Raw genomic sequence first — 19063 nt, 5'->3', positions numbered from 1 at the left:
GTCAATCAGGGCGAGCAGCTTGGCCGCTCTCCGCCTGTCCCCGCCGCGCTCCTCCGCTCCAGCAGAGGGCGACAGCTGCTGCCACCCCGCGGCCTCCAGGCGCTCTGGCGCCGCTTCCGGGCCCGGGGCCGGGGCCATGGCGGCGCGCGCCGGGAGAGTCGTGTGAGCGGGCAGGGCCGCGGCGGGGCCGGGTCGGGCCGGGGTGTTGGGGTGCCGGTCAGTCGGTCAGTCGGTCATCCAGCGGTGTCGTCTTCCCCACAGGTACCCGCTGTACCAGCTGGGCGGCCCGCAGTTGCGGATCTTCCGGCCCAACTTCTACATGCTGGCGGTGCGGCCCGGCGTGCCGCAGCCCGAGGACACCGTCCAGTTCCGCGTCTCCATGGAGTGAGTGCCTGCCTGCCGGCCTGGCGAGGGCCACGGCCTGCCCTGCAGCCCCCGCTTCAGCCCCCTCTTGCCCCCCCGAAGCGGGATCAGCCCAGGCTCTGGGCCTCTTCTGACCTGGGAGGGCCCCCCGCCGCTTCTAGGGCACACAGATCCCCCCCATGGCTTATTAGGGTTGGGGGTTCCAGGGCCTTGGGGTTATTAGGGTTAGGGGTTCCAGGGCCTTGGAGTTAGAGCTGGGGGTAATTGGGGTTAGAGCTGGGGGTTATTAGGGTTAGGGGTTCCAGGGCCTTGGAGTTAGTGCTGGGGGTTATTGGGGTTAGAGCTGGGGGTTATTTGGGTTAGGGTTTCCAGGATAGAGCTGGGGGTCATTTGGGTTAGAGCTGGGGGTTATTAGGGTTAGGGTTTCCAGGGCCTTAGAGTTACAACTGTGGTTTAGGATTGGGTTTATTAGGGTTGGGGTTTCCAGGGCCTTGGACTCAGGGCTTGGGGTTCTTAGGGTTTCCAGCGCCTTGGGGTTAGGGCTTGGTTAGACTCCTGCCCACAGTTCCCTGCACACTTACTGACTCTTGTCACAGTTTGTCTTCATAGCTGAGGAGTGGGATGGTGAAGTGTCAAGACAGTGCCTTTTGGGCTGGGGAAAGGAGCTTCTGCATCAGGGGGAGCTTTGAGAAGGCTGCAAGGGCATTAATTTAAGTAGGAGCTTCGCTTTGAGTGTTAGTGAGGCTCAGCCTTCCCAGGAATAGGCTGAGGAGGAAGGAAGTGCTTGTGAAGGTGAGCCAGAGATAACAAGCTGATGTCCAGGTGTTTGCCAGCACTCTTCCAGCCTGACCAGTCTGACTGAAGACATTAAAACCTGGGGAGGGTCTTGGAAAGATCAGAAACTGCAACCGATTCGATTAGAAAGGATGTTCAGCTTGAACAGTGAGGAAACCAACCCATTCTGGTTGGATACAGAGTATGTCTGGGGCTTGCAGAGGATAAAATCTTTGCCATTGTTAACAGTTTATGGATAATGAGTTGCTGCAGCAGTGTGGGATCTGTGCTGAGTTTATACCTCTGTGTGGTAGAGTTACCTTGGTGAAAAGGAGAAGACATCTTTATTCCAGAGTATCCACCAGTCTTTAAGTGCTCAGGCTCTGTTTTGTTTGGTTTCAGTGTTGATGCTTCTCTTTCTCTCTTTCCCCAAAACATTCTTGTATTGCCCAGAATGACAAAACTGGATATCAAGAATTACCTTGAAAAAATATACAATGTGCCAGTAGCTGCTGTGAGGACCAGGATACAGTATGGTAAGTGGAGCTGCACAGGCCAAAGAGATGAGTGCAGCATCCCTGCACAGCCAGAAGAGGCTTTTCCTATCAAAAGGTCCATTAGATTTCCCCAGACTTGATTCCAGATGCTTAGTTGGTGACATCTGTCAGCTCAGCTGTTTACTTGTCCCTTCAAATGAATATGCACCACTTAATGTTGAAATGCTTTGATCAGGTTATGATGCAAGTTTAGCTTTGAAAGGAAAGATCTGGACTTTGAGAAGCCTTACTGTCTTGACAGTTAACCTAGTTTGTGCTCTATGCTTTTGGAGTTGTTGCTCCTTGAAGACCAGCACTTCAGAAGGAACTGCTTGTACTGTGTCCAGGTCTGGGCCCCTCAATTCAAGAAGGACATTGAGAGACTTGGATGTGTGCAGAGAAGGGCAACAAAGCTGGGGAGGGGTCTGGAGCACAGCCCTGTGAGGAGAGGCTGAGGGAGCTGGGGTTGCTTAGCCTGGAGAAGAGGAGGCTCAGGGGAGACCTTGCTGTCTACAACTCCCTGAAGGGAGGTTGTAGCCAGGTGGGAGTTGGTCTCTTCTCCCAGGCAACCAGCAGCAGAACAAGAGGACACAGTCTCAAGCAGTGCTAGGGGAAGTGTAGGCTGGAAGTGAGGAAGAAATTCTTCCCAGCAAGAGAGACTGGCCATTGGAATGTGCTGCCCAGGGAGGTAGTGGAGTCTCCATCCCTGGAGGTGTTTAGGAAGAGCCTGGATGGGGTGCTTGGTGCCATGGTTTAGTTGATTAGATGGTGTTGGGTGATAGGCTGGACTTGATGATCTCAAAGGTCTCTTCCAACCTGGTTAATTCTATTCTTATCCTATTCCTATTCCTATTTCCATTCCATTCCATTCCAGCTCCTATTCCATTCCTACTCCTATTCCATTCTGTGCTATTCTTCATGTATTCTAATAAAATGAATCATTAACCCAAAGCCCTTTAAAAACACATCTGTGAGCTGGGGTGGCCTGGCATGCACACTGAGGAGGTGTGGCACTCTAACAGAGGGCAAAGCTTGTAGAGGGAAGAAAACTACTCTGTTAGATTGTCAGTTAAACACCTTGACAGACCTTCAGGTTTCCTTCCCCTGTCATTGTCCCATCTCTGCTACAGACTTCTGTGCTCCCACTGATGGTGTTTGTCCCCTGTGCAGCCCTATAAAACCAAACATCAACCCAAGATAAAAAGTATTCCACAGAATCCCAGCATGGTGGTGGCTGGAAGGGACCTCTGGACATCCAATCTAATGTCCCTGCTAAAGCACAGGCTCACCATGGCCAGGTGAGTCTGGAAGCTCTCCAGAGGAGGAGATTCCACAGCCTCTCTGGGCAGCCTGCTCCAGGGCTGCAGCACCCTTGCAGCAAAGAAGTTTTCCCTCATGTTTTAGTTCTGTTCCTTAGTTCAAGTAATGCAGGACTCTGACTTGGGAACCCATCTCTAACTGAAGTAAGCCAAATGTATTTCATGTCACCTTTGCATTCATCAAGTGAGGAGTGACTTGCTGGCTGGGACACCTTTTGGTGGCTGAGTTCTTCTTCCTCCATGCAGTGACTCTGGCAAAGGAAATGGTTGATGTGTCTGCAGCAGTTAAGGGTAGGGAGGGATCAGTTTTCAGGAGGGGTAGGAAGAATGAGCTGTAACAGTGAAAAATGGAGAATGAGAGAAAAAGCTTCAAAAGGAGAACAGAAAGATCAGCTTTAATTTGCTTCTATGAGAACCAGACCTTATGAAGTCTTGAATGCCAAACACATGCAGCTCCAAACAGCACTGCAAAGCATTCATGCTTGTCCTGCAAATCATTTTGTGCCTCACTGCTAATGGCAGTGATGATGGTGTACATATTCAGGGATGAAAGGGGACAGGGGCTTACAAGGCCTAATTTGAGAGCTTTAATGCCTGCCTGACATGCAGGGAATAAACTGAGCTTCCCACTCAGCTGTGGCCAGCATAGCTGCAGAAAGGCAAAGGGATTTTGGGGGTGGGGAGTGTAATTTGCTGGTGTATAAACTGGATCCTCCAGCTCATTAGCTGTGAGGCACAACTGGACAAGCTTGAAACTATTCAGTGGCCGCTTCCTTCTTGCTGTTGGGAGGGCAGTTTGTCAGTCCTGGTCCCCTACTCAGGAGACTTCCCTCCTTGCTGCTTTGCACACTTTGTGTGGCTGTCAGCAGCCTGGTGCCTCATAGCCCAGAATCACAGAATCGGCCAGGTTGGAAAAGACCTCAGAGATCATCAAGTCCAACCTGTTACCTAATAACCTAACACCTCCTGACAACTAAACCATGGCTCCAGTCCTTTTTTGAGCACCTCCAGGGATGGGGACTCCACCACCTCCCTGGGCAGCACATCCCAATGGCAAATTACTCCTTCTGGGAAGAACTTTCTCCTCGCCTCCAGCCTAAACTTCCCCTGGTGCAGCTTGAGGCTGTGTCCTCTTGTTCTGGTGCTGGTTGCCTGGGAGAAGAGACCAAGCCCCCCCTATCTACAACCTCCTTTCAGGTCGATGTAGAGAGCAGGAAGGTCTCCCCTGAGTGCCTTGCTTGCAAAGGAGGAGAGTTCATTCCAGTCACAGTGGTGCTGTGCTAGTAGTAAAGAGTGTTAACAAATCAGAGCTAGTGAGTGAAGCCCCCCCTTGGTTTGGTTGTGCTTCAGGGAACCTGGGAGTCCTGGGCAGTAAAAGATGGGGCTCTCCTTTGTCTCTGCAGGTGCAAACAACAAGAGGAACCACAAGAATCAGAGAGTGAAGAAGCCAGATTACAAGGTCGCCTACGTCCAGCTGGTGAGTTACCGGGGGAGCTGGTAGGGAAGGAGGAAGCGACCCACCGAGCTAGAAGTTCAGAGAATTGGCTGAATGTTTCTCCCAGTCCTTTAATGGCATTTTCATTTAATACATTCCAGAGTGCATGAAGTGATTCAAATGGCTTGGTCTGCAAACCCAGAGTCAAACAGCTGGGGTGTTTCCAAGTCCCGTGTTTGTCCGAGGCCTGCAAGTCAGGCTCTGATGTCATCCGCTGCTGCTGTGCCAGTGGAGTTTCATGCAGACCCTGTACTCTCTGTGCTGGGATATGCACTGCTTGTGTGGCTGATTAATGAAATGTCCAGTAAGTGAAAGAATACATTGTGAGGGTAGAGAACTTCTTACTAAAGCTCTTTGGATTTCACAGAAGACTAAGGCATATTCCTTGGAGAGCTTTTAGTCATGACCAACAGGCGTGCTTTGTGGCCAGCCTGGGTTCCAAACTGTGTGTTGGTTGCCCAGTGGAAAAGGAGCTTCATGTTCCTCTGAATCTCTTTCATTAACAGGAGCATATTGTAACCTTCTCCTGGGCTTACCTGTCTCTGTGTTAAACAGAACTGCTACCAGTGACAGAAAACCCCTTCACATACCAAAGTGACATGAAAGGAATGCTATTTCTGGTTGCAAAACCATAAGCTCAAAATTGCTGTTGGCAGCATAACCTTGGTGTTCCTCCATCCTGGGACAAGGGTTCAGTGTGGGGGGAACACTCTGTGATCTCAAAGACCACGTAAGGCTTCCTGTGGCCTTGGGGTCGAGCTGAAGAGGCACAAACAATGGCAAGTCTGATGGGGGTTTAATTTCTCCCCGTTTAAACAGGCTTGGAGGGTTTTCTCTAAGCCACTTCTGGGAAGAGGGGTGGAAAGAAAAGTGAGGAGTGTGTTTCTAGACAGCCCTTGCCTTGAAAAGAGCAGTGTGAAGTGCAAAGTTGATAGAAAGCAACAGAGCTGGATTTTTGTGAGGGCTAACTTTGCTTTGCTGTCCTGAAGTTAAAGACCACCTCACCTCTGTAAGGGTTTTGCCTGATGATGGCTAAACCCCACTTTCCTTCTCCAGGGCAGAGTCTCTGCTTTGGTGGGCAGATCCTCCCTCCTGGAATGTCTGTGCTAGGTGTTTGTCTGAGATCTGGTGTAAAAGATGCCTGAAGAACCCAGCTGAGGGACTGAATGGCAGGGGTGAGGTGTTTCTCACAAGGCTGTGTTCCCCAAGTGGTGTTCCTTGGATGCTTTTCCATTGCCCCAACCTCTTGCTGGTGTCTTCTTGGCTTTTAGAAGCTCCTTTCCCAGGATGGAGGCTGATGTGCATCTTCAGTGAGCTGTGGCCAGTTCTCCAGTTTCATTTTGCTGTGTTTAATGCAGTCTTGTGTCTGCTGAGTTGAGGAGGAGGTGGTCTGCAATCCATAGATACTTGGGAGTCAGGAGTGGGAAGCAAAAAGCTGCTGCTCTGTGGAGCAAGCCACTCCTTCTAGGCAGTGCTTCGGGCATTTCTGTCTCATCAAGCCTCTGAATGTGCTGTTACCTTACAGGTAGTGGTGGAGTGAAGGATTACCCAGGCTGGCTTGGTCCTGGAGGCAGCCACACAGCAGCAGCTGGTCATTCCTCCAGCTGGGCAGGTCACAGAGCCTAGGGGTACTGTGGCTGAGGGCTGCTCTTGGTACGTGAGACAGCAGATGCCCCTTTCTGCATCACCCTAATAGTATCAGCCCAAGGCTTTGAAGAATGCCAGGTTTTCTGTTTGTCCCATGAGGAGGACCAGGGACCACCTTCTGGTGCTGTGTTTCATCTCAAGTGAGGGAATCCTGACCATTTCCTAAACTCAGTGACACCTGGGCTATGCATTTCCCTCTCACCTCATCCCTGCTCTCCATTTTTCCTCTTGTCATTAGAGTCTCTTAATTCCTTTAACATTTAGGTTTGTCTGTCTATTCTTCCCCCCACATGTCTCCTCTCTTTCTCCTCTCCTCTCTTTCCTCTCTCCTCTCCTCTCCTCTCTTTCCTCTCTCCTCTCCTCTCCTCTCTTTCCTCTCTCCTCTCCTCTCTTTCCTCTCTCCTCTCCTCTCTTTCCTCTCTCCTCTCCTCTCTTTCCTCTCTCCTCTCCTCTCTTTCCTCTCTCCTCTCCTCTCTTTCCTCTCTCCTCTCCTCTCTTTCCTCTCTCCTCTCCTCTCTTTCCTCTCTCCTCTCCTCTCTTTCCTCTCTCCTCTCCTCTCTTTCCTCTCTCCTCTCCTCTCTTTCCTCTCTCCTCTCCTCTCTTTCCTCTCTCCTCTCCTCTCTTTCCTCTCTCCTCTCCTCTCTTTCCTCTCTCCTCTCCTCTCTTTCCTCTCTCCTCTCCTCTCTTTCCTCTCTCCTCTCCTCTCTTTCCTCTCTCCTCTCCTCTCTTTCCTCTCTCCTCTCCTTTGTTCTTTGCTTTTCATCACCAGCTCTGATGTCTCAGACAATGAGCTCCCAGTTGTGTGTTCACACCAGCTTTAAACAGTGGGTGAGGCCAGAAACCCGAAGTCATTTCTGAAGCTGAAGGGCTTTGCCTTCCTTCTCATTCATGGTGTGGCTGAGGCCGTAAGGGGCCCCATGCAGGCCATTGTTAGTAGCTGCCTAATTTAGGAAACTCTTTGGTAACCGCTGCAAAATGCTTATTTTCAGGAGAATTAGGCTGCATCTGCCGTGAGTCAGAGGAGCTGGGCTTTCCCACCATTTCTACCAGCTGTGTTGTCTCTCATTAATCCACTTTCAAGTTAAAACTGCTTGTGACTGGAACCCCGAGGATGTGTTTTTGGAAGCTCCTGGCTCGGTCTTTCCCTTCCCCGCTAGGTGGAAGTGTTGCTCTTCGCAGCGTGGCCTGGTGGGGCAGTGGTGTGGTTTACCTGAACGGAGTGGAGGGTATTCTCATGACCACTTAGGCTTCCCTGCTTCCTGAGCCATCACCTTGTGTGTCCCGGCACAACACACAGCTCCATTAACCTCCCTGGGAGTGTCTCCGAGGTGGAAGGTGCATGAAGTCATAGTCAACATAGCCTTAGGTGTCAGATTAGTGCCCCAGCTGTTCCACATGTAAGAGTTGTTGTCCTTTCTTTCCCCAACTACTATTTCTTGGAGATTCAGAGCTGTTTACTTTATTCTCAGGCTGGAACTGGACAAATACATGATCTGTCCAAGCATAATATTTTCACACTAAAAAAATACCTCAAATCATAGAAGGCTGTGGATCAACAATATCTTACCATTCCACAGCCTGCTTGCTTCCCCCCCCCACTTTTGGAATGTGGTGAGAAAGGTTTGTGTTAGAGACTGGGTATCAGATGCTCCTTTTTTTTTTGCCCTGCACTGTTTTCTGTTTTCAGATTGACCCCAAAGCTTTGCAGAGTCAATTAAAGGGATGCCACAAAGCAACCTTTTCCCTCACTCTGCTGTGGCTGCAATTATCCTGATGGGATTTAAAACGAGAAGGAAGCCAATGGGAAACTCTGCAGTTGCATCAACACCAGGGAAATGAAAAGGCAACAACAACATCCCCTCCTCCTCCTCTTCCTCCTCCTCCTCCTCCTGCTGCAGTGCTCTCACTGCTGTAGCTCAACAGGTGTTAGCCCCCGTGGGAGCACGACTGCAGGCAAGCCTCTGGAATCCAGACCTATTTTTAATTAAACCTGTTTTGAGCCATGGAGTGGAGATGGCAGTAAAAAGGAGGCTGACCTTGTCAGCATTAGGACTAACACCTCTTTAGCTGCCTGAGCGATGGCACCGGCGGGAGCGTTCCTGCAGATGCTTTCCCCCCTCCCCGCCCCGGTGGCTCCGGAGCCCTTCACCCGTTCGCACATCAGCCCTGGCAGCAGTTTCCTTTTGACACCTGGTGGCTGGCTGAAGCTGCTTTCTCTGCTGTTTTGCCATCAGCTTGTTGCCACTGCAGCAGGAGGAGATGTGTTCAAATGGCACTGGCTTATTCAGCTGAGCTGCCTTTGCTACTGCTGGCCCAAATCCCTTGCTGTTGGGAGTCCAACATTTTTTCAGCTAACGCTACTATAAACATCACTTTCTTTGCCCCCCCCCCCCGATCCTGAAGGACAGTAGTAAGTGCTTCAATTACCTAAACAATCAGAAGACCTCGCAGTTGTTTACAGGATCAGCGTTTGCTGCGTCATTCCTGCACAATCACATCTGGGCTGACCTTCCAGTCCTAAACTTTTCGAGGGACAGAAAGGTCAGAGGAGTCCAAGGGAGTCTGTGCTGGGTAATCCTTCCAGCAATTTTCTGCCCTGAGGCTCAGCGGTGGGAAGGGTAACACTCGACTTCATAGACCTAATTACAGTCACTTAACCTCTCATTAAAATGAAAGGAGGCAATTTGTACCACTCCTTGTGCTAACTCCTTCTACAGACTGAGGACAAGGTGTGGTTTCACCATCTCTGACGGCAGAGGCTTGAAATCTAAGGGGAAAATGTTTGATGCTTAGGTCACTTTTTATTTTGGAAGGACTAGAGAGGTGATTGTCCTCTTGTAGTGCAGTGGTGAGGCCACACCACCAACACTGCCTTCAGTTGTGGGCCCCTCACTACAAGAAGGACATGGAGGGAGGTGCTGGAGCAGGTCCAGAGGAGCGCAGTGAGGCTGGTGAAAGGTCTAGAGCACAAGTCTTGTGAAGAGCAGCTGAGGGACCTGGGATTGTTCAGGCTGGAGAAAAAGGGGCTGCAGGGAGACCTCCTTGCTCTCTACAACCCACTGAGAGGAAGCCAGGCTGGGGATGGGCTCTTCTCCCAAGCAGAAAGTGACAAGACAAAAGGAAGCAGCCTCAGGTTGTGCCGGGGGAGGTTTAGGTTAGACATGAGCAACAATTTCTTCCCCCAAAGGGGAAGGCCAAGGCCAAGGCCTGGAACAGGCTGCCCAGGGCTGTGGTAGAGTCTCTATCCCTGGAGGGATTGAAAAGTGGTGCCATTAAACTTCTGCTCCTGCACAACTCTAAGCCTTGCTTCAACACTGCTCCAATGTAGAACTGATTTATACACATGGTCTTGTGATGATTGATGTGTTACATCATAGAACCATTAAGGCTGGGAGAGGCCTTTAAAATCATCAAGTTCAACCAACAAGCCAGCACTGCTAAGTCACCACTAAACCATCTCCCTCAGCACCACAGCTACATGGCTTTTAGATCTCTCCAGGGATGGGGCACTCCACTGCTTCTCTGGGCAGCCTGTTCTAGGGCTTGACAACCCTTTCAGGGAAGAAATTCTTCCTTACATCCAACCTGAACCTCTCCTGGTGCAACTTGAGGCCATTTCCTCTCCTTCTGAGTTTTGTTCTTTGGGACACCAACACCCACCTGGCTTCAGCCTCCTTTCAGGGAGTTGTGGAGAGCAAAATGATTATTGTGGGGTTTTTTGCCAGTGTCTCTTTCTTACAGGGTTTTCTTTCAGCCCAGCTGTGCCAGGAAGGAGGATGTTGTCATTTTTCTCTCCCTTCCTCTGTGCTGTGTACTAAGGTAATGGTGCTGGCAGAACCTCCAAGGGAGGACCAAACCCTGACCTTTCTTAGAGCTGATTTCAGCTCCTGTGAGTTTTACTAGTTGTGCAATTGAAAGGATGGCTGCTGAATGGCTTGCAAGAGCTAAACCAGTGAAGAAAAAAATGCAAGTGAGTAAGACAAAGTCTAGGCTTTTGGTTGAGTAGGCCAACATTTGATACCCTTAACGGTCTGAAGACAAGACAAAAGCCTGATGAGCTCGGTGGAAATTGAGTCGTTTGCTTTGTTTGTTAGGGATGTCATTCTGAGGGTGAAATCAGATCCTGGGTGCTGTGCAGAGGGGAGAGCTTCCACAAAGGAGTTGAAGGGAGAGGAGCTGCCTGAAGGAGTGCCAAATCCCAGTATAACAGCATCCCTTCATTCCTCTGGTGGCCTCTTTTCTGAGAAGGTGGCGTCTGAGCTGGACCCTCGGTAGCCTCTGGCACGGGGCAGGAGATGCTCGGAACGTAGATGCTCTTTCCTTCACTAATGAGTTGAAGGGAAAGGAGCTGCCTACAGGAGAGCCAACCCCTTCATTCCTCTGGTAGCCTCTTTTCTGAGAAGGTGGCATCTGAGCTGGACCCTCGGTAGCCTCTGGCACGGGGCAGGCGATGCTCTGAACGTAACCAGGCCTGGCCAGCCTCCCAGCCCTTTCTGTAAGTCGATGCCTTTGGTATTTGTGAAGTTTTGAAATACCCAAGATGCAGGCTCCTTCTGAAAAGCAGCTACTGAGCATGCACAACAGCTATTTTTCATGCAGCTTTCATCACTCCAGAGGCTTGCAGCGTGGTATTACTGCACAGCATTGTTACTTCAGATTTATCAACCTTGGGTTCTCAGGGTGTAATGGCTTGGCTCTTGCCAATCGTGCCTGGCTGCCGGCCAGCAGCACAATTGCTTCACAAAACAAGAGCTGGAGAGAGCCAACTTGTCTGTGCTGATTTTGATTTGTGAGAAGACTCTAGATACAGAGTGACATTTTCAGCTCAATATTTGACTTTCACCAGCCTGGAGCTGGGAGCTGGGAGCACTTTGATAAAGAGCTGAGAGAGGTTCGTCTGGTTTCGCCGCAGCCTCTGTGCGTATCTTCTTTGGCGGGGGGAGGGTTTCTCTCTCCCCTCTTGTGACAATCAGAACTGTTTTGCAATGCTTGGTGAATTACCAGGGATGTTGTTAGTGTGCTTTAGGGACAGCTTTCCTTCATTCTTCAAGGAGGGAAGTGCTCTGCTCCTGGAAGCAGCCCAGAATGGAAGTGCTGCCTAACGAGAACAGTCCTTTACTACGCTGTTACCAGCAGAAATAGTTCTCGAGTTCTCAGTGTAGGTGGTGTGCCTACATGTTAGCCTGCCTTGTTTTCTGACTTCTTCCACTAAAATGGCTTCCTCTCCAGGGCAGATGAGTCCTTTGAGTCATCTCTGTCTGTTCTGTAGGTACCACAGGGCTGAGTGACCTGCCCCCAGTGCAGTTAAAAGCAGTGGGGGGGTTGGTAATGTAAACAAAATCTGTGCCAAATGCTTCCATGTGCTAAACTCATGGGCAGTGCTTGGCCTTGGGGGTGCTTGCTGCTGATGCTACTGCAGGAGGATTTTCACAGAATCCCAGCTTGTAAGGGGCCTCTGGAGATCATCCAGCCCAACCCCCCTGCTAAAGCAGGGCACCCACAGCAGCTTGCCCAGGAGCACGATGCCCAGGTGGGGTTGAAATCTCTCCAGAGAAAGAGACTCCACAACCTCCCTGGGCAGCCTGCTCCAGGCCTCCAGCACCCTCACACCTAAGAATTTTCTCCTCATGTTCAGGTGGAACTTCCTTGGTTCCAGTTTGTGCCCATTGCCTCTTGTCCTGTCCCTGGGCACCACTGACAAGAGTCTGGCCCCAGCCTCTTGCCCCCCACCCTTTAACTAGCTGAGCACTGCTCAGATCCCCTCTGGGGCTGCTCTTCTCTAGGCCCCAGGGCTCTCAGCCTTTCCTCTTCACAGAGATGCTTCAGGCCCCTCAGCATCTTTGTAGCCTCTGATGGACTCTCTTCCATAGTTCCATGTCTCTTTTAAACTGGGGAGCCCACAACTAGGCTACAGCTTAGGTGTTGCCCAAGGACATCAACAGAGCCACTTTTTGTGCCTGAGAATGGAACTGGGCTCTGATTGTCACAGGACAGCTGCTATGAGCATTTCTGTTGGTAATCTGAAGGCACAAAAGAGGTGGAAACCCCAGAGTGCACACACTGGAAAGGAAAACCTTGATTTGTTCCAGTTGATCTTACCCAGGCTAGAATCAAGGCAAAAGCAATGTACACAGCAGCTCTCTTGTTGTTTTTGTAGTATGGTCAGGCTTTTAGGAAACCCCCAAGAAGTATGTGCTACAAAAACAACCAGAGCAGTGCTGGGCCTGAGTTGATATTTCCTAGATTCTAGCCTGGATAAGCTCAACTGGGATAAGTCTCCTGTTTTTCCTTTCCAGAGTATATCCTTGAGGTTGAAATTCCTTCACACCTGTAAATTACCAGGTGGAGTGTGTATGGCTAAAGGAAACATTGCACACATTCAGCTGGGTGAGGGGCAGGATGATGGCTCTCTAGGCTTTAATTCTGTCCCATTTCTGATCCCCCCCCCCCCCCCAAGTGTTGTGTGGTTAGCTGTGCTGTGGAAGGCTCTTTGGATCTCCTTTGTGGAAGCATTTCATAACTGAGCCTCTTGTCTGGTTGTATTTGTGGGACAAATGTAAGGAATGGCTGATCTGAACAAGCTCAACTCATTGTTTTCCTCTGAAGCAATTAAACCATAGAATCATGGAATTGTTTAGGCTGGAAATGACCTTTAAGATCATTGAGTCCAACCATTAACCCAATACTACCAAGCCCACCACTAAATCATGGCTCTCAGCACCACAGCTACAGGGCTTTGAAACCCTTCCAGGAAGGAGGACTCCCCCACTGCACTGGGCAGCCTGTTCCAGGCCTTGACAATATTTGGGGGGAAGAATTTGTTCCTCATGTCCAGTCTAAACCTCCCCTGGCACAATTTGAGGCTGTTTGCTTTTGTCCCATTACTTAACTGCTTGGGAGAAGAGACCAACCCCCACCTCACTCCAGCCTCTTCTCAGGGAGTTGTGAGAAGCTCTCCCCCTCAGCCTCCTTTTTGCCAGGCTGAACAAAATCACTCCCCTCAGCTGCCCCTCACCAGACAAGCTCTCCAGACCCTTCACCAGCTTTGTTGCCCTTCTCCAGCACCTCAGTGTCCTTGCAGTGAGGGCCCCCAAAGCACCACTGGTGACTGGCTGCCAACTGGATCCGACTCCATTCCCCTCTGCTCTTCGGGCCCAGCCATCCAGCTAGGTTTGATTCAGCAAAGTGTCCACCCAAGCAAGCCAGGAGCAGCCAGTTTCTCTGGGAGGATGCTGTGGGAGCTTGTTTTTACTGTGGGAGGATGCTTTTGTTGTGATGTCTGCATGCAATATTCTGCCAAAGAAGTTAACATATGGTAACGTTTGTGAGTGTCTTGGAGAGTGCTTTCAGAGCTAGGAGCTAGCAGTTGTGAGTTTCATTATGCAGAGTCCCACACAGCATGGAAGGGTGGATGTTGGGGAGTGTAATGAAGTTGTGCTCAGTGCAAGCCACTAAAAAGCAAGTAGGTGATGTGAATGGGATAGAAGGTTTCCCCAGCATAATGGTTTCCTGCTGCTGGATGGAAACCAGAGACCAAGCAAATGTTTATTTTCCAAGTGGGAGATGTAGCTGTGCTGCTGATGCTGCTCTGCAATGAGTTGTCTGTTAGAGTGACTGATGCAGATGTAATCACTTTAATCTCATTAGTGATGTATTAGACAGATTGTTCCCACTGTAATTGTTTTATGCTATAGCCTTTATTCCTGCTGATAAGAGGCCTCTGATAGCTGGTGCTCTGTATTCCCACTTTACACCCTCCAGGAGCAGCTGCTAGCACTGCTGCCTCTTATCCTTCACTGAGATCTAAACGACTGTAACCACTGCTCATGGCCCCAGTGTTAACATCATGAATGCCTGCTCCATGTATTTCCCCTGTGGTGTTGCTTTAATAAAATCCCTCCTTTTGCTCCTCTGCCTTTTGCTGGGTGACTCATCCAGCATCTCTGAGCTGCTGCAGAGCCTTGAAGAAATGTCCATCCCTCTCCTGACCATTCATAGAATCACCAAGGTTGGAAAAGACCTCAAGGATCATCAAGTCCAACCTGTCACCCAACACCTCCTGACTGCTAAACCATGGCTCCAAGTGCCACATCTAATCCCCTCTTGAACCCCTCTAGGGATGGTGACTCCACCACCTCCCTGGGCAGCACATTCCAGTGGCTAACAACTCTCTCTGGGAGGAACTTTCTCCTCACCTCCAGCCTAAACTTCCCCTGGCACAGCTTGAGACTGTGTCCTCTTGTTCTGTTGCTTATTGCCTGGGAGAAGAGACCAACCCCCTCCTGGCTACAACCTCCCTTCAGGTAGTTGCAGAGAGCAGTAAGGTCTCCCCTGAGCCTCCTCTTCTCCAGGCTAAACAACCCCATTAACAAACTAGAAAGATGTCAGTGTCTTAATTAACACACAGAAAGGGGAAGCTGAAAGTTAGCCTTTTGGAGGGGGAGGGATAGCTGTGTGCCTTGGGGAGAGGGGTGGAGAGAGAGCTTGGGAGCTTGAGAGCTCCCATTTTGCACTAGCTGGAAACTTCAGGGTGCTCTTTCCTCCTGAGCCTGTGCATCATAGCTGCTGTAGGAAGGCTGGAATGACTCTCTGACCATTTGTTTTCTCTGTAGGGCCAAGGACAAACCTTTCAGTTCCCCAACCTCTTCCCAGAGAAAGAACAAGAGGAAGAGACTCGCTCTTTTGAGGACTACAAGACTAAATACCTGGAGAGAGAGAAGCAGAGGGAGGAAGGTGACCCCAGACGAGGTGGAGTCCCTGACTGGTTTGGAGTTTGATGTCACGAGCCAGCTGCCTTCCTGTAGCCTCAGAGGGCTTATGATCAGCAGAACTTGCACTCTGCCCTGCTTGTAATGAGTGTTTATTTTTGAGCAGCCCTTGCCTGGGCCTGCTGGTTGGTTGGTTTTGGTTTGGCTCCTGCCTCTTTGTGCCACGGCTGCAACAAACTGGCCCTAAAGAAATAAAAAAGAATGGGTAAAAATAAATCAGGCTGCACCAGCTCTTTCCTGTGAGCTGACTGACTGCCTGAGATGTGGAAGAGCTTCTTGTTCTCTCTGTCTTGTGCCTGCTTTCTTCCTGCTTCTGTGGGTTCTGAGTAGAAGCAGGAGGCAATTTCCCAGGGTAAGTGTAGCTGGCATGGAATAAAATGTATAAAGGTCAAGATCAGTCAGTCAGGGGTGGGCATGAAGGTGCAGAGAACTGTTGGAGGTGGACAAGAAGGTGGGGAGAACTGGAGTGTAGGCTCAGGACACAGGATTTCCTTGTTGTCAGGTATTGTATCCTGTTACTCCATTGCAAAGTGACCTTTCCTTTCTTGGAGGTGTGTGTGCATGATCTGCTTGCACTCCTTTGACACTGGTGTGGCACTCACAGGCAGGGTTTACAGGCTGTGTGTTTGACCCCCCCCAGCAGCATGAAGGAGCAGACAGAGGGTGTTCACAGTCCCTGCTTGCAGTGGGGCAGTGCAGGTAGTTCCTTCTGCAGCCAGCCTGCCCTAGGAATGTTCACTGGCAGGGCTGTGCTGGTATTCCTGCCCCTCTCCACAGCTGCCTTGCAGTGCTGGCAAGAGTCCTGTGTGGACACAGTTGTATTGGCCCAGAAATGCTTCTGCCAGTCTAGGCTGGTTTGTGCTCAAGACTAATAAATAGACTCTTTTTACTTCTTCTGGTGCTGCTGCCTCTGCTTGCAGGTTGGTGATGGCAGGGCAGTGGTAGAACCTCTGCAGGCTTTCAGTGTTGCCACGTTCAGGCTTTCCATGTCTTGGCTCTGTGTCTGTTTCTCCTTGCTCTGAGGATGGATTTCCTCCTCGTGTTCTGCTGTTGTGCCAGCAGCTGCCAGGGAAGGAGGAGGGCTAGGAAGGACTTCACCTCAGGTAGAGAGGGATGTTTCTGCAGGCCACTGGCTGCAGCTCCAGCACAGGCTGGGTTAAACGTGTGGCTGATGTCTCCCCGGCTTTTAAATGCTGCCACTTGGAGCAATTGGCAGGGTAGTGAATGAGCTCCTGCCTTGAATGCTTCTACCCGGGTGCTCTCCTTTATTGTTCTGTCTCTGAACTTCTTGTTTGGACAGCTAGCAAGATGTTTACAAGGAAACAGCTGTTCCCCAGAGAGGCAATCCAAGGAGGGTTTTAGGCACCCCCTCCTGTTCATTAGTCACCTCTTTCCCCTGCTACTTCCCTTCTGCACGACAGTCCCAATTCCTCTGGTGGTTTGTGGCTTACAAACCCAGTGCCTCTCCCACCCAACCCCCCTTTCTGTCCACTTTCCAAGGGGGATCCTGCACGATTATCTGAATTAGCTGGTGCTTAGAGAGGGAGATGCTCTCAGAGAGGAGGAAGATAAGGGAGGATTTGCTTCTCCCAGCCTGCCAGCAGAGTTACCACAGGAGATGTGGAAAAATACTGACTTGACTGAAGGGAGTTCATGTGTTTGGCATCTCTGCAAAGCCAGCACTTGCAGGGTTTTGTAGTGACATCTGAAACTCCAGGTTAAGTCAGGAGCTGGCCTGCAGTTTGCAAGTAGGATGTCTGGATTGGTCTGGACACAAGGGGCTCTCCTCTGCTGCTCATCCCTCCTTCTCCCTTTTCCTGTGTGTTTTGTAAAGGGGCTGTTTCTCAGACTCTCTGTGGAGCTGATCCATGCTGGGGCTTTGTTCCTATCATTCAGTATTACAGAGTTTGCTCTTTTTCCCAGAGAATCACAGAATGCTTTGTGCTGGGAGGGACCTTTAAAGGTCATCTAGTTCAACCCCCCTGCAGTGAGCAGGGACATCTTCAACTAGATCAGGTTCCTCTTCACTTTTCCTTTGAGCTCACCTCTAGTACAGAATCATAGAATGTCTTAGGTTGGAAGGGACCTAAGAGATGCTCTACTCCAGCCTCCCTGCCATGGGCCTCTCATCTAGACTTGGCTGCTCAAGGTCTCATCCAGCCTGGCCCAGGATGGAGGCATCTGCAGCCTCTCTGGCCAACCTGTTCCAGTCTCACCACCCTCCTGCTGCAGAACTTCTTCCTAAGCTCCAGTCTAACCCTGCTCTCTCTCAGCTCCAAAACATTCCTCCTTGTCCTGTCTGTAGACACCCTGATGAAAAGTCCCTCTGCAGCCTTCCTGTAGGATCCCCTGAGGTATTGGAAGGCAGCTGTAAGGTCCCCCCAGAGTACTCTCTTATCTAGGCTGAGCAACCCCATCTCCCTCAGCCTATCCTCATAGCAGAGGTGCTCCAACCCTTGGATCATCTTTGTGGCCCTCCTCTGGGCTCACTCCAACAGCTCTGTGTCCTTCTTACGGTGGGGACATCAGAACTGGACACAGTATTTGAGGTGGGGTCTCACAAGAGCAGAGTGAAGGGGCAGAATCCCCTCTCTTGCCCTGCTGGCCACACTCTTGATGCAGCCTAGGATAGGATTTACCTTAGAATCATAGAGTGGGCTGGGTTGGAAGGGAACTCCAAAGGTCATCTAGTGCCAGGTTCTGGGCAATACAGGCAAGTCCATCTTCTTCATCACAGTGAAGATAACATGGAAGTAACTCTAGTGCTGCCATGGATCTTTCTGCCAGGTTGGGCAGCCTTGAGCAATCAAAGAGTCAGGACTGGGGCAGGTCTGGAGGCCATATTCCATGTGTTAGGTGTAACAGCAAGAGCTGCATTAACCATCAGCCTCTCTGCTTTCACTGTTACATCCTCAGGAGAGGCTGGAGTTCACCACCTTCGCTGCTGGCATTGAGGACCCAAGCTGAGAGGAGTTTTAATTTGCAGTCTCAGATAGGCTCTAGGTTGAGTGAGTATCAGAAGCCCCTGGGTAGGTCTAACCATGCTTTGCTGCTCTGTGATTTGCTTTTCTGTGGGTGATTAATTTCTAGCTCATTTTCAAGGCAGGTTTCTGTCTGGAGTGGCATAAAAAAGGAAGAAGTAGAGTGAGGACTGTGCCTGTATCTGTGTGAAGCTGCTGCAAGCAAGCTCTGGCAGATACACAAGCTGCTTAAGGGAGCAGTGCTACCAGCCAGCTACCTCTAGAATAGTCCTCCTGTGAAATGAAGGTAAGATGAAAAATGGGAACTACAAAGCCTAGAAAGTTTGGACCAGGTGACCCTTGGCATCCCTTCCAACCTGGCATTTTGTGGAAGCCCCTGACCCACCTTTGTTCTGTTGGAGAGCTCCTGGTTGCCATGGGAGTGGGATTGAAAGGATCTTGAGTCTTTCTCAGCCCCTTCTTGGCCAGTGTTTCCAAGGAAGTGCCTGTGCTTCATGTGTTCTGGTGCTTCACTGCTTCCCAAATCCCACCCCCCACAGTGCACAGGTCAGCTGGAGGATAAAGGAGGTCATAACTTGACTGTGAAGGCAGAGGCTGTATCCTCACAGAGTCACTGTGGTTGGAAAAGACCTTCAAGATGGTCAAGCCATAGATTCACAGAATGGTTTGGGTTGGAAGGGGGTCTTCATGATCATCTGGTTCTAACCCCCTGCCATTGGCAGGGACACCTCCTCCTAAACCAGGTTGCTCAAGGCCCTATGTAACCTGGCAAGTCCAACCTAACTCTCTCATGGCAACTACTGTACCAGAGAGAAGTAGTACAGCAAGTGAGTGGTGAAGCTGGGACAAAGGCTCAGAGTTAGGTGAGTTTGTTCACTAAATTCTGCTCTTTTCAGCACATCCTGCTGTTTGCAGAGGCTCAGTGGATCTGGTGAGGTCAGAGGTGTCTCTCTACAACTCCCTGAAAGGAAGTTGGAGCCAGGTGGGGGTTGGTCTCTTCTCCCAAGTAACAAGCAATAAGACAATGGGAAATGGCCTCAAGTTGGGGTCAGATGGGGTTTAGGTTGGGTCTTAGAAGGCACTTTTCCCCCTCAGAGGGTTCTCAGAAACACTGGAGCAGGCCCTCCAGAGAGGTGGTCAAATCTTCATCCCAGGAGTTCACACTAGACCAGGTTGCCAA

The 19063-nt window shown here is 50.5% G+C and overlaps 1 protein-coding gene across 1 annotated transcript; it reads left to right on the top strand.

Annotated features, from left to right (window-relative positions):
• The first annotated feature begins 92 nt into the window (after nt 1–92).
• Nucleotides 93–15134, top strand: MRPL23 (mitochondrial ribosomal protein L23). Its single transcript, XM_054171536.1, has 5 exons — nt 93–162; nt 262–384; nt 1591–1673; nt 4396–4469; nt 14747–15134. The coding sequence occupies exons 1-5, from the start codon at nt 137–139 to the stop codon at nt 14909–14911; spliced, it is 471 nt and encodes a 156-aa protein (XP_054027511.1). The 5' UTR covers nt 93–136; the 3' UTR covers nt 14912–15134.
• Nucleotides 15135–19063: the final 3929 nt, after the last annotated feature.

This window comes from Dryobates pubescens, chromosome 22 (assembly GCF_014839835.1).
Source record: "Dryobates pubescens isolate bDryPub1 chromosome 22, bDryPub1.pri, whole genome shotgun sequence".
Classification (NCBI taxonomy): domain Eukaryota; kingdom Metazoa; phylum Chordata; class Aves; order Piciformes; family Picidae; genus Dryobates; species Dryobates pubescens.
Note: the sequence above shows the minus strand (reverse complement) of the source record. Positions and strands in the feature narration are given on the sequence as shown.